Below are 13,473 nucleotides of genomic sequence, written 5' to 3'. Positions count from 1 at the left end.
TATCGCATTAGCGAGTCTATCTTCTTAACAACCGTCCTTTTACTTAGAGTGCACTAAAGCGAATATTCATTCGTCCTATAACGTTTACTCCGTCTTTAATACTAAATATATGCAACCTATTACTCTTAATAGTTGTCTAGTTCCCTAATTAATTTATCTTAAGGTCTTGTGTTTAATCTATTACTGCGCGGCTAGATAATAAACTGTCTGTTACTCTGGCGGAATTATATCGTTTCTATAATGCTAAATAAGAGGCCGCTAAAGCTTAGCAAAGAGCCCTTAACTCTTATCTCGCTACGTTTACTTAGTTAATCCGTCTTAAGAAGGTTTATAAGAAGGTCTGTTTTAAAAAGTAAAAACTTATAAAATAAAGTCTATAGGAACTTAGTAATAAGAGAACTAACTCTCTTCCTATAGTAAAGGGAATAACTCTAAGTAGTTCGGCAGTTGCTCTTCCTAGGTCCCCCTTAGGTAACTTATTCTTTAGTAATCCTTCTTTATTAATACTTCCTAACCTATTTTCCTCTAATACTCCTATACCTTTCCTATAGCGTTCTTTAAATTTTCTAGTAGTTCCTAGGTAGTCTTATTATAGCCTATCTACTTAACTTTGTACTATATTTTATTATCAATATCCTTATAACTAATAATCTTTAAAACTTACTATTTATCCTCTTCTTATCCTCTATACATGTCTACCTTATAAACTAATAGCTTAATATTCCCGTATACTGGCTCTAGCATTACAATATACTATATAGGGTAGATCTTTATTTTAGCTAGTAGGTTTAACTTATACGTAACCAGTAAAATTATTTACGTAATTTTAAAAGGTCCTAGTTTAACGTAGTCTGACTTTTTACCTAGTCGTTAACTTTTGAAATTTTTATATAGTAGCTATATTTTATCTCCCTCCTTAAGATCTAGTCCCTTAGATCTCCTAGCGTTATAGTACCTTTTTATTCTTTCTTATACCTTCTTTANTANTTCNATAAGGTCTATATAAAGATTCATTAACGTCTTTATCCTTTCTTTGGCTGTACTACTTGTCTTTTTTACTTATTATAGTGATAATAATATTCTTAGCTTATATCCGTAATTTACCTTAAAGGCCGTCGAAAACGGACTCTGCACCTGTACGTGGTGACGGCTACGAACCTAAGTCTTCAAAGTTTAGACTTAGAGCCAACGCAGAGACGTCGCACAGCGTGCGATACGACCTAGTGGTGGTGGTGGGTATTGTGGGCGGTGGTGAAAAGTTTTCACATGGGATGGTGAGATCTCGAAAACCACCACTAAGTGCCCCTTACGACAACAGCAACACTATTCTCCTATTAAGGCACCTATACGATCCAATATGGATGCGCGGCATTCGATAACATCCCCTAACCCCCAGTAGAAAGTATTAACAACCTCTTACGTCAACGAACAAGCGATTGCGAGCGAGCAATAAGCAAATATACGGCCCCTCTTAATCCCCAAGGCGATCGCCCGCGGAGCATGCGGTCACTCGCCATTAACTATTAAATACTACCTGGCAGCCTAGATAACACCGTACGGTTTTCCTGTCTCCTCTTAAGGAGTGGTAACCCTTGGCGAGGGCCTAGTAACTGGGGCCTAGGTATAAAAGATACTTAGGCACACACGTCCCGCTCGCCTTTTAGTATAGTAGTGGTTTATGGATAAATCCCCCTTACGCCTTCGATAGGCCTTAGGGGGGGGGAGGTATAGCGTATATGGTAATGGTCAACAAGAGATAGCATATGGGGGGTGGTTAAAATATGGAATACAACCATAAGTACAGCAGTTAAACGGCAAGGCCTAGCTAGGACGTAGTGAACCCTAGCTGGGATAAGCTAGAGAAGGAAGTAGTGGTTCCTAAGGAGTTCGAATATCTAAGGAGGACAGGACGTAGCCGTAGGCCCGCAGGGCCGCCGCTACGGACGGACATGGCAAACCGGGGTTTTTTATCCTACTAAGGTAGCTCATAAGGTTTTTCCTCCCCCAAACTGCAGGGTTTTCTTCCTGTAAATTATAAGTTTTCCCCCTGTGACGGAGTAGTCTGCGTGGGCCTAGATAGGATCCGTATTAGACGTTAATTAAGAATTACTAATTTACCTTAAATGGTAATATACCTATGCCTTCCTATAGCGTTATATTATATACAAATTATATAACTAGTAATAGCAATACCCAATTATTCTATACGTGATTAATATAATGCCTTAGATACTACTCTAGTATCTAGTTTAATCTTTCTATTTAACCGTCTATCTATAGATAATATGCGGTAGAAGTTACTACTTAAACTCCTTACTCCGCTAAAAATACCTCCTAAAATGCTGCTATAAATCTTAGATCTCTATCTAATATAATTTTACTTAGTACTCTATATCTTACAAATACTTCCTTAATATAAATTTTAGTAATATCTTCCACTAATATTTCTTTTATGCATGCTATAAAGTATCCCTACTTTATAAGCTTATCTATTATTACTAAAATTATGTTATAATCTTACCCAGTAATAGGGTCTCTTAACTTTAGTAATTTAATAATAAAGTCCTATAATATAACCTCCTATAGTCTCTCTAGTATTTTAATAGGTTATAGCCCTCTATATAGCTTATGCCTTATTAGGTTATTCCTTTAGCAATTTAAATATTCTTTAGTAGCTTTTCTAGCTATCCTCTAGATTCTATTAATAATATACTCCTTCTAAAGTCTTAATACTAAGCCTATAGCTTCGTTATGTCCTTAAGTTAATCTCTTATAAAACGTCTTAATAAACTCTTTTATGATAAACCTTAGCATATATATTACTTCTTAATTTTCGTACTACTCTAAGTCCGGATTCTCTACCTATATATCTTAGATCTTCTATATTTAGTTACTTTTTAGTAATTTATAGATCTGTTTTTCTTATATTGCTATAATCTTTAGATAATTATACTTAATTAATCCGTTTATATCTTTTCACAGTAAAGCCCCTAATGGCTTTTTATTATTTTATAGTTTAGCCTTTTAACTTAATATATTGGCTCGCGTGTTATTTATACCCTTAGTATACTAAATCTTAAAATAGTATTCTATAAGTATCTCTACCCATCTAACCTACCTTTAATTAAGTTTTTTTGTTATTAGGAATCCTATTAAGTTTTTATAATCCGTTTTAACTATAAATAGTTTCTCTATACCTTATAAAAACGCTCTTTATTTCTTTAGTACTATAATTATACCTAATAACTCCTTATTATAGATGTTATAGTTTAGTTCTAGTAGTATTATCTTTTAACTATAGTATACTACTAGGTGCCATCTATTTAGATACTTTTATATAAAGTATGCCCCTAGTATAAAGTCTAATATATTTATTTCTACAACCGTCTCTAGTTCTAGTTAATAGATTTTAAGAACTAGCTCTTAGGTAAATAACCTCTTAACTTCCTTAAATAGTTCTTATTACTCCTTTCCCTATACCTATAGTTTTTCTTTCTTTATTAATCGCGTAAATGGCTTAATATCCTTTAACTACTGCGCTATAAACCTTTTATAGTAATTGTAAAACCCTAAAAATAATCTTAGTTGTATAACGTTCTCTAATTCTTACTAATTCACTATAACCTTAATCTTCTTTAGATCTATACTAAGTTAGCCTAGTTTAATAATAAATCTAACAAAATTAGTCTTCCTAGTAAAGAACTCGCATTTCTTAATTACTACTAGCATCTATTCTTCTTATAGTCTCTTTAAAACCTATTTAACGTGTTCTCCATATTATTCTTTAGTTATTAAGTAGATAATAATATTATTAAGATATACTATAACAAATTCATCCAAGTATTCTCCTAATATATTATTAATTTGCTTTTAAAATGTTACTAGTGCGTTTATAAGCCTAAATTATATAACTAATAGCTTATATAGTCCTTCCTTTAACCTAAAGGCTACCTTTTATTTATCGCCTTCCTTAATCCTAATCTAATAATACACCTATCTTAGATCTATCTTTATAAAGATTTGCGTATTACCTATTCTATCTTAGATTTCGCTAATTAAGGGTAAAGGATACCTATCCTTTCTAGTAATACTGTTTAACTATCTATAGTTAATATATAGCCTTAGTTTGCCATTCTTCTTTAGTATAAACAATACTAGATAACCTACTGATAATTACAATAGTCTGATATATCCCTTATATAAGTTCTCTTAAACAAACTCTTTTAGTACTCTACCCTCTTCTTTAATAAGCTTATAGATTAGAAAGAACCTTAGACTTATTTCTAGTTTTAATTCTATTTTATAATCCTATACTATATACTCTAACAGCTTTTTACTTTCTAGTAACTATAGTTTCTTACCATACTTATAGTATCTTTTTAGTACGTAACTTAATCCCTTTTTTGTTTCCTTATAGGTCGCTCCTACTTAATACTATACTAACTTGGTTTATTATTGCATCTTATGGCGTTAAGTATCCCTAATATCGACCTAACCTATAATTCAATTAATTTTTAGATTGTATTCCTGTAACTAAGGCATTCTTAATACTACCTTATTATTTCCTAATAGTAATATATTAAAAGACATCTCAATTTATCTTCCCTTAATAGTTAGCTAAATAGGTCCTATTTTAAGATTAATAATGCCTCCTCTATAGGCTATTAGATCTCCTAAAATTATTACTAATAGGTAAGAACGTTCCTTCTATCTATATAGTAACCCTATTTTTTTAACTACTATTAGCGAAATATAGTTCCTTATTGCTCTACTATCTATTAATACCTTAAACTGTTAATCTTACTATTTAACTCGTAAATTTAGGTATTGTCCTTAAATTCCGTTAAGGGTCTAAGGCTCTACTACTAGCTCCCTCTAGTTCCGTAGGCCTCTACTTTTCCTAACTATTAGCTACTAGATCCTATTTATACTTAGTCTAACTTAGGCTAATACTTAGTTCGCTTTTTATCTTTAATATACTATAAATAGGTGTTCTCTAGATATTCCCACTATTATTATTTATCTAGGCATTCTTCTGTAAGGAATCTTCTTAGTTAAAGTATTAAGTTCCCTTATTCTTAAACTTTTACTAGATGCTAACTATGTATATACTTAGCGTTTTAATATTTTACCTTATCCGTTATCTAATATATCCTTATTAGATACTTCCGATTTTTATCTTTTAGTGTTCTATATATATTGCACGCATTATCTATACATGCTATCTATAATAGTGTATAATATACTTAGTATCTTAGGTTAACTCTTAGTTCGTCTTTATCCTTAAGTTTAAATCTTTCTTATATTAATCTAAGCGTTATAACTTCGTTTGCAAGTACTAAGATTTACCTTTTACTTCTCTAGTCCTTTAATTACTCCTTTAAATCCTTTAATATTATAATTAAGGCTCCCTTAATATAAGTTATAGCCTTCCCTATAATCGGGTGGTCTTAGATAACTTTTTTATCTAGCTATATATAAAAATCTTTCTACTCGTTATTATATCGTTACCTATACTACTTTTAGTATAGCTACTTAAGTGTATACAGCTTATCCGTAAGGAAATATCTCTTCATTACTATATTATAATAGCCTTTAGTATGTCATTCCTTAAACCTAATAAAAATCCCTAGATCCTCTTCTTATTCTAATTTAGTAAGCCACTTAGCTCTTAATATGCCCATTCTTAGCCTATTAGTAACTCTTTATACTAGCGCTCTATCCCTTATACGTCCTAATATACTAGATCTCTTATCTAGTTTCTATTCTTGCTATAAGGTAATTCTTACTCTAAATTCCTTTATAGTTTCTTTTGTATCGCGTCTTATAAGTAGATCCTTAAAGTTTTCTTACTTCTTAATCTTAGTATTAACTTTTTAATCTTTAGGCTAAATACTACGTTCTCCTAGTAAGTCCTTTAGGTCTATATATCTATCTCCTAGTCTAACTACTATTTATATTACAGATTCTCTAATTTATAAAGAAGCCTCTTACCTCTTACTTATAGGTATCCTAATTCGCACTCCGAATTCTTAGTCCCTTAGATTCTTTAATCCTAAGCTTACTTCTAACTTAAGTTTAGCTCCTACCTTAGTTTAACTAGGCGTCCATAGTGTTCTCGTCTTATCTTAAGAGTCTTAAATCTCACTTATCTCGTCTTAAGAATCTTATACTATTAAGAATTCTTGTCCCAAGCTTATTTATATATCTTTAAACTAAGCTACTGCCCTACTCTATCGGTTTTTGTCTATTATAGGTCCTTAGGTATACCTTATCTTATCTTAAAAATCTTAGTTGTTTTTTATCTTATTATAAGAATCTTAAGCCTTTAGCCTTTTGCCTTTATTAAGTGCCAAAGTAGTTTACTATCCTACTTCTCTTACGTCTTGCGAAGCAATAGATATTATATCTAGTAGGGTTTTAATCCCTACTAATATTCCCTATTTTATAGTAGAATTATCCTTTACCTCTAGTATAACATCTTTAAGGTCTACGTGCTCCTAGTAAGCCGCTTCTATCGCCTTATTATTATAAAATGTTTCGCCTATATTAAATTTATTATCCTTAATATCCGGTTTATAAACTAGTTCGTTAGTTCCTTTATACTTTATAGATTTTAGCTCCTATAGCTAATAGCTTACGCTATACTTAGCGTCTTTATAAATTTAGTATACGTTATTATAACAAAACGTAAAACTTCTAATTAAATATTTTTTTATTCCTCGTAGTATACTATCGTCCCTTTATACGTGTATATCTTCTATTATTAGTCTAGTTCCCTTTATTATATAGTAACTCTAACTATCTTTATAATCCCTTGCAAAGTAACCTTATTTTCCGCAATTTATATAAGCTCCGTCTCTAAACTATTAACTTTGCTATAGAGTCCGCCTAAACGTCTTCTGCTATTAAGATCCCTAGTTTAGCCTCTGCTCCTTAGTCCTATAATTACTAAATCCTTAACCTCTAGGTTTCTATAGTTTCTTACTCTATCTCTTATAGGCTTCTTTAGTATTACTTAGGTCCATTAGCTTTATACTATACCATAGTTTCTAACTTAGCTTTAGTTATTATATACTTTATACCATATATAACTATAGAACTCTATCCTAACCTCTTTTAGTCTATTCCCTTTAGTAAATCCTATTATTAATCTTTATTGCTTAATCTATTAGTTCCCTTAGGGTGTCTATATCTTCTATTAAAATAATTACGTCCTAGACTTTAGCCTTAAGTCCTTATTTATACTATACCATAAGCGCCTTATTATTCCACTTAACTTATATTACTAATATTTAAAACTACATTATATACTTAATTACTAAGGTTCGCTATATAATATCCTAGAGTTTTCTTTCCGCCATAGTCGTTGCCTTTAGGTCTTTAAATATTTATATAAGTTATTCCACAAATCCGTTCTAGCTTAAAAATATAAACCGTACCTTTTAGTTTGTAGTTATTATTCTATTTACTTATATTTCTATAAGGTAAGGCTTAAACTATTTAAGTGCTCTTCCTGTTAAGAATAACCCTGCATATGCTATTTAATCTATAGGTGTTACCAGCTTTACTCCCTCCTATACTACCTTAAAGTGTATTTACATAAGAAATCCTTTAAGCTTTAATCTCTCTCCTAAGAATCTCTTAATTAATAGTAACTTAACCTTTACTACGCCTATCCCGTTAATCCTTTACTTAAGTACTATATTATTCTCTATTAACTAGTTAACTATTTCTTATAACTATCTTACCGTTATAGGTTGTTACGAGTTAGTGTCCGCTATACTAGTATTACCCCCTAACCTTAATATAGTTGCCGCCGTCAATGGCGTTATAGTGGCTGCTTTTAGTGGCATATTGTTTAACTTTCTATATTTAATACTGTAACTAGGTAGTAATTATATAACGGAACCTTATAGTAGTAACTATAATGGGTTCTATTAATAGGCTAGGTGTATAGGAAATATAAAGATAGTAGTTAATAACGTAATAATAACTAGTGGAGTAGTTGCCTAATAGATTAACTTTAATTATATTCTAAGAATTACTATAAGGAAGGAACTATCTAGGTAGGGACTAAGGGTCCTTAAATACACAACCGTACTCCTATAAAATCCTTCTTATACGTAATATACGTGTGCTCTATCTACTCTATCACAGATCCTATAGATCCTACAGATTATATAGATTACCCTACGTAACCTTAGTTACTATTCCTCATCATATAGCTCTATCGGCTCCATCCTAGACCGTGCTCTAATTAACTAACTAGCTTCTTCCAACTCTTCTCCAAGTAGTCGTAATATTGTACTTAAAGCGTCCGTAACAGAAGCTTCCTATTAATACCTTTTAATATTTACCGCCTCTCTTAAAGAATAAACGCGGCCACTATAATTTACTCTACGCTCTTTTAGGGAGTAAGGATATCTAGCCTTCTTTAGGGAATTAGGATGTTATTTAGCCTTCTTTAGGAAGTAAGGATGTCTAGCCTTTTCTAGGGAATAAGGATAATGCCGTCTAGTCTTCTCTAAGGAGTATTTAGCCTTCTTTAGGGAATAAGGATATTGTTAAGCCTTCTCTAAAGAGTAAGGATGTTTAGCCTTTTTTAGAAATAAGGATAATGTTATCTAGCCTTCTTTAGGGAGTGTCCAGCCTTCTTTAGGGAATAAGGTTGCTTCTCTACCTCCCCTTTTACTTAGATATGCGAACCTACTTAATATATTATTGGCAAACCTCTCTAAGATTAAGATATTTGTTAATATATCTATAGGGAAAGATTTAAAGGCTATTATTAGTGAACTAAAGTGGTTAAACGAACATCCCCTTATTAAGGATCTTTTTACTACTAATAGCGATTTATTAAATAACGCTATTTTTTAAAAACTTCTTAGCCAATAGACGCTTACGGATTCCTTTAAAAAAAATGGTAATTAAAGTCTATAGGTGCGTTAAGGATTAAAAGTTTAGTTAAAAGTCGAGCCGCTTCCGTAAAGGGAGTCAGCCATATTATATTATTTATAAGAAGTATAGGATATTACAACGTCACTAAAGCGGCTTTAGCTATTAGATATAGAATTAAGCTTTATATTATATAAAGGCTTAAAGGGGCAGGACTATTAGTTCTCTTAGCCTTTACCTATAACGCCTACTAGAGATTAAATTTACCTAATATTAACGATTTTCTTATAGCTTTACGGCACCGGTCTTATTTTATAATATTTAAAATTACGTAAAAATATTTAGTTTAGATGGGACAGTGTTAAGAGCTTTATTTTAGTTAGATGCTTTCTCTTAGACTAATATATCTTAGCACTACTAACCCGCCCTAGCCGAGCCCGAAAAAGCAAATTTTCTTCCCTTATAAACGCCCCTATATAGAAGTTGCTAAACCTAGGGATCCTATATTAGCGTATAATTACTAACGCACAGATCTAATAATATTGCACTCTTTTTAGCTACTAATAACGGCCTTAATAAATAGCATATAGATATATAAGAGTAGTTATACTTCCGAATAGTAGTATCTCTAATTTATTATAGGCCATAGAACATCTTCTTTATAATTTATTAAATAATATCTTTAAGCCTCTAAGCTGGCGGGCGAATCCCTTATACTACGCCTTAGTTAAGAACGCTTATTATAAGATTTCCCTACCCCTTTTAATACCCGCGGCAACCTTACGTAAAGATACCTAAATATAAATAGCATAGCGTATTTAAATAGAAACCCTAGCAGCTCTAGTTTTATAGACGTTAGTAGTAACAGTAAATAGATAAGCTATAATAAGGTGTAATGGGTATACGGAGACTAAATTGACGGTAATACACTACCGGTAATTAGAAATAGCGAATAGATAAGTTATAATAAGGCGTAATAGATATACGGAGACTAAATCGACGGTAATACGCTACTAGGAATTGGTAATAGCGAATAAATAGGCTATAATAAGGCGTAATAGGTATATAGAGACCAAATTGGTGGTAATATACTACTAGCGATTAGTAACAGCAAATAGATAAGCTATAGCTCTGCGTAATAGGTATACAATAAGTCCCTTAATAGTGCGGTTACTATAAGTTCTACTTATAGGTGTTAGAAAATTTCTTCTAAAACTCTTATATTATTATATACCCCGGTTTTAAGTTTTTAACGTAGTATAATAATGGTTTAATAATATCCCTTATTAAGCAGAACTAGTAGTTTAAGCTTAGCTAATAATCGGCACCGTAATTATTGCACTAATGCCACCTCCACTCCCGTTTTATTCTACCTATTATAAACTAGCCTAGTAATAGCCCTACCCGCTCTCTAAATGCGGGATAGTATAACTAAGTGGGACCTAGGAGTCCTAATAAGGGCCAAAAGCTAACGTGCATACTACTAAATTGTTTAGATATTACATTAAAATATATCGTCCTATAAAATAGACTGTTAGGCCTATATATAAAGAGTTTATATTAACTACTCCGACTTCTAACTTTAGTAGTATTTCTAGTATCTTTAACTTAAATTCCTTATTTACGTTAGCCGCTAGAGTTACTATACTAAAGTAAACAACGTTAAATATACTATTTTTACAAGCTTACACGCTTTATTACTTTCCGTAGTGTCTATTAAGGCAATAGCAAGTATAGTTTTAGTTAGCGTAGTCTTCTAAATCTTCTATATTGTCTCCTTTAGGCTAGATTATACGAGGTTTATATACAACTTATTAATTACGGATACTATATATATCCTATTCCGGTAATCCTTTATTAGAGTTTTATGCTCACTTATTTTTTATATTACTATATCCAATTTTATAAGCTTGCTACGAGTAAAATTATCTAAATAGTGGGGCAGTTTAGAGGGGTAGGCTTATTAGCCTATTTGCATTTCGCGCGCTAGGTATACTAATTCGCTAACGCGTATAGATATTAAAATGCCTAGCATTTTAAATAAGCCTTAAACATTTAACACCCTAACGCTTAAGTAAGCGTCACTAGTAACGCTTAGGCTTTACTATTTTTATTAGCGAGGATTTAGTAGTAATATTTTTAATACCTTAAATACACCGCTAAAATAAGATTAATATGTATAATGGCCGCTATACGGGCCGCTATATACATTAAACGCTCGGCATCTTATCCTACGTGGATATATTTATAGTGCTCTTTCTACCTGTTGGGATTACGGTGGGGGGGGTTTTGGTATCAATTGTATTCGTCTTGTTTCGTTCGCAGAGGATCGTAAGGATCGCGGTGCCTAAATAGGGGGGGCTGAGGTCGGACTATCTATCGGGCCGTAGGTGGTCAGGTGACCTACGCTACGCTATGCGGCCCCTGCCGCATACGCTCTGCGCGTAACACTATTTACAACCTCTACTTATACAGACACTGGCAACATTTACAAAAAAAAGGAAAGAAGGTAAAAAAGTATAAAGGAGAAGTATATACGTTAACAGGTGCTTAGGGCAGTAATCGCGGATGTTTCGGGTATTGTGAATATTGCGGATATTGCAGACATTGCGGATATCGTTATGGATATTGCGGATATTGCGGATGTCGTAAATATTCGGATATTGCGGTGGAAATAGGTAGGCGCGTATAAGGTATTACCGAGGTGTCCTGTTGCAGACTATAAGGGAAAATAAGTAGAAGGGCTGATAACCAAGCGTTATATAAGGCTGTTCCTCCTCCTCCTGGGTCTGGTTGTTGTTGTCGGTTAGGTTGCCGAGGGTCGTACTGCTGCTGCTGGGCAGGCTGCTGAAAATTGTACTGTTGCTGGGGTACAAGTGCAACGGGTGTTTGAGGGTAGTACTGCTGTTGAGTAGCAGTCAGTGCAGCTTGCTGGGGTATAGATGCAACAGGTGGTTGAGGTGTCACAGGGGTAGGTGTCTGCGTTCTAGGCGGCGTTGTAACTGTAGCTATGGGCTGAGGTATAAGTGTAATAGGTAGTCGAGGTGTTGTAGGGGTAGGTGTCTGCGTTCCGGGTGGTGTTATAGCTGTAGGTGTAGGTGTAGTTGTAGGTGTAGCTATAGGCTGAGTAGTTTGAACGGGGGCAGTCGATAGTAATGGTAGAGCTGGGGTAGGGTCGTCGGTAGGGCCGTCGGTAGGGTCGTCGGCAGGGCCGTCGGTAGGGTCATCGGTAGGGTCATCGGTAGGGTCGTCGGTAGGGCCGTCGGTAGGGCCGTCGGTAGGGTCATCGGTAGGGTCGTCGGTAGGGCCGTCAGTAGGGTCGTCAGTAGGGTCGTCGGTAGGGTCGTCGTCGGTAGGGTCGTCAACAGAGTCGTCGGCAGGCCATTTTGAAGGAGTTGGTTCGTGAATAACTCCTAAAAGACCGTCTGCAATTGACTTCCTTGCCTCCTTCCGTATGTATACCCTATTTTCACGGAGGTAATCCCTGATTTCCTTCAATCGATCCTTGCCAAGGTCATTAAGTATATCCCTTGTAAATGACTCGAAGTCGTCGACAAAGCTCTCCCATAAGTCAAATCCCTTCCATCCATTCTCCTTGTATATCGATAAACGCCAATCAACGAATGCTTCAACTTCCTTGATATCGGTTGCGGTCGCGTTAATTCCGGTCTTCCATTTTTCAGTCTCCCATTTTTCAGTATTTGACGCGGAGGTAGCTATCGCGGAGGTAGCCATCGCGGCAGTATTTGTTGCGGAGGTAGCCATCTTTTGGTTCCGCAGTTGATTCGACAGTTAGACTAGAAGCGTGGATACACCCACAAACTAGTTGCTCTGAAGGCGTGATGGACGCAGGTCAGAAGCGCGAGTAACCTCACAAACTGGCCTTTGGGCTTAGCAAGTAATACCTTAATTCTTAGCCTTCGACAAGAGGTCTAGAGAATTAGACAGTGCCTCTCTTCGTTATACCTTGCTAATCTGTGCAGCACTGATCAGTGTTGGGATTACGGTGGGGGGGGTTTTGGTATCAATTGTATTCGTCTTGTTTCGTTCGCAGAGGATCGTAAGGATCGCGGTGCCTAAATAGGGGGGGCTGAGGTCGGACTATCTATCGGGCCGTAGGTGGTCAGGTGACCTACGCTACGCTATGCGGCCCCTGCCGCATACGCTCTGCGCGTAACACTATTTACAACCTCTACTTATACAGACACTACCCTTTAATATATCTAGTAGCTTAGACTTCTTACCTAGCTATAATAAGGCCTACTAATAGCATATGGCACGCATTATAACCTCTTAACAATTTTTATTAATTACTACCCCCACTTCTATCTACAATTATATAGCTATATCTTTAGAACTAATAAGTACCATATTTAACGCTTTTTTCTTTCTAAGTTAGACTGCTTAAGCCCTTAGGAGTAAGGATAAAGTGTACCTTAATCTACTACCCGCTAAAACGTTTACTAACTAACCTAGACCTCTTATATTATACTGCTACCGAGAAAATACCTATTCTTATTAAATATACCTAAAATAAAAGAGTATTATATGCTCTTTAAAACGTCTAAAACTAGC

The 13,473-nt window shown here is 34.3% G+C and overlaps 1 protein-coding gene across 1 annotated transcript; it reads right to left on the bottom strand.

Annotated features, from left to right (window-relative positions):
• Nucleotides 1–11,333: 11,333 nt before the first annotated feature.
• On the bottom strand, nucleotides 11,334–12,937 carry K441DRAFT_140054 (uncharacterized protein). Its single transcript, XM_067640120.1, has 2 exons — nucleotides 12,804–12,937; nucleotides 11,334–12,729 (listed from the first exon to the last, which is right to left on the bottom strand). Exon 2 carries the CDS (start codon nucleotides 12,661–12,663, stop codon nucleotides 11,518–11,520), a length of 1,146 nt encoding a protein of 381 aa, XP_067503054.1. The 5' UTR covers nucleotides 12,664–12,729; nucleotides 12,804–12,937; the 3' UTR covers nucleotides 11,334–11,517.
• Nucleotides 12,938–13,473: the final 536 nt, after the last annotated feature.

The sequence above is a fragment of the Cenococcum geophilum genome (genome assembly GCF_001692895.1).
Source record: "Cenococcum geophilum 1.58 unplaced genomic scaffold K441scaffold_26, whole genome shotgun sequence".
Classification (NCBI taxonomy): domain Eukaryota; kingdom Fungi; phylum Ascomycota; class Dothideomycetes; order Gloniales; family Gloniaceae; genus Cenococcum; species Cenococcum geophilum.
The sequence above is the reverse complement of the archived record's forward strand: the minus strand, read 5'-3'. Positions and strand labels throughout refer to the sequence as shown.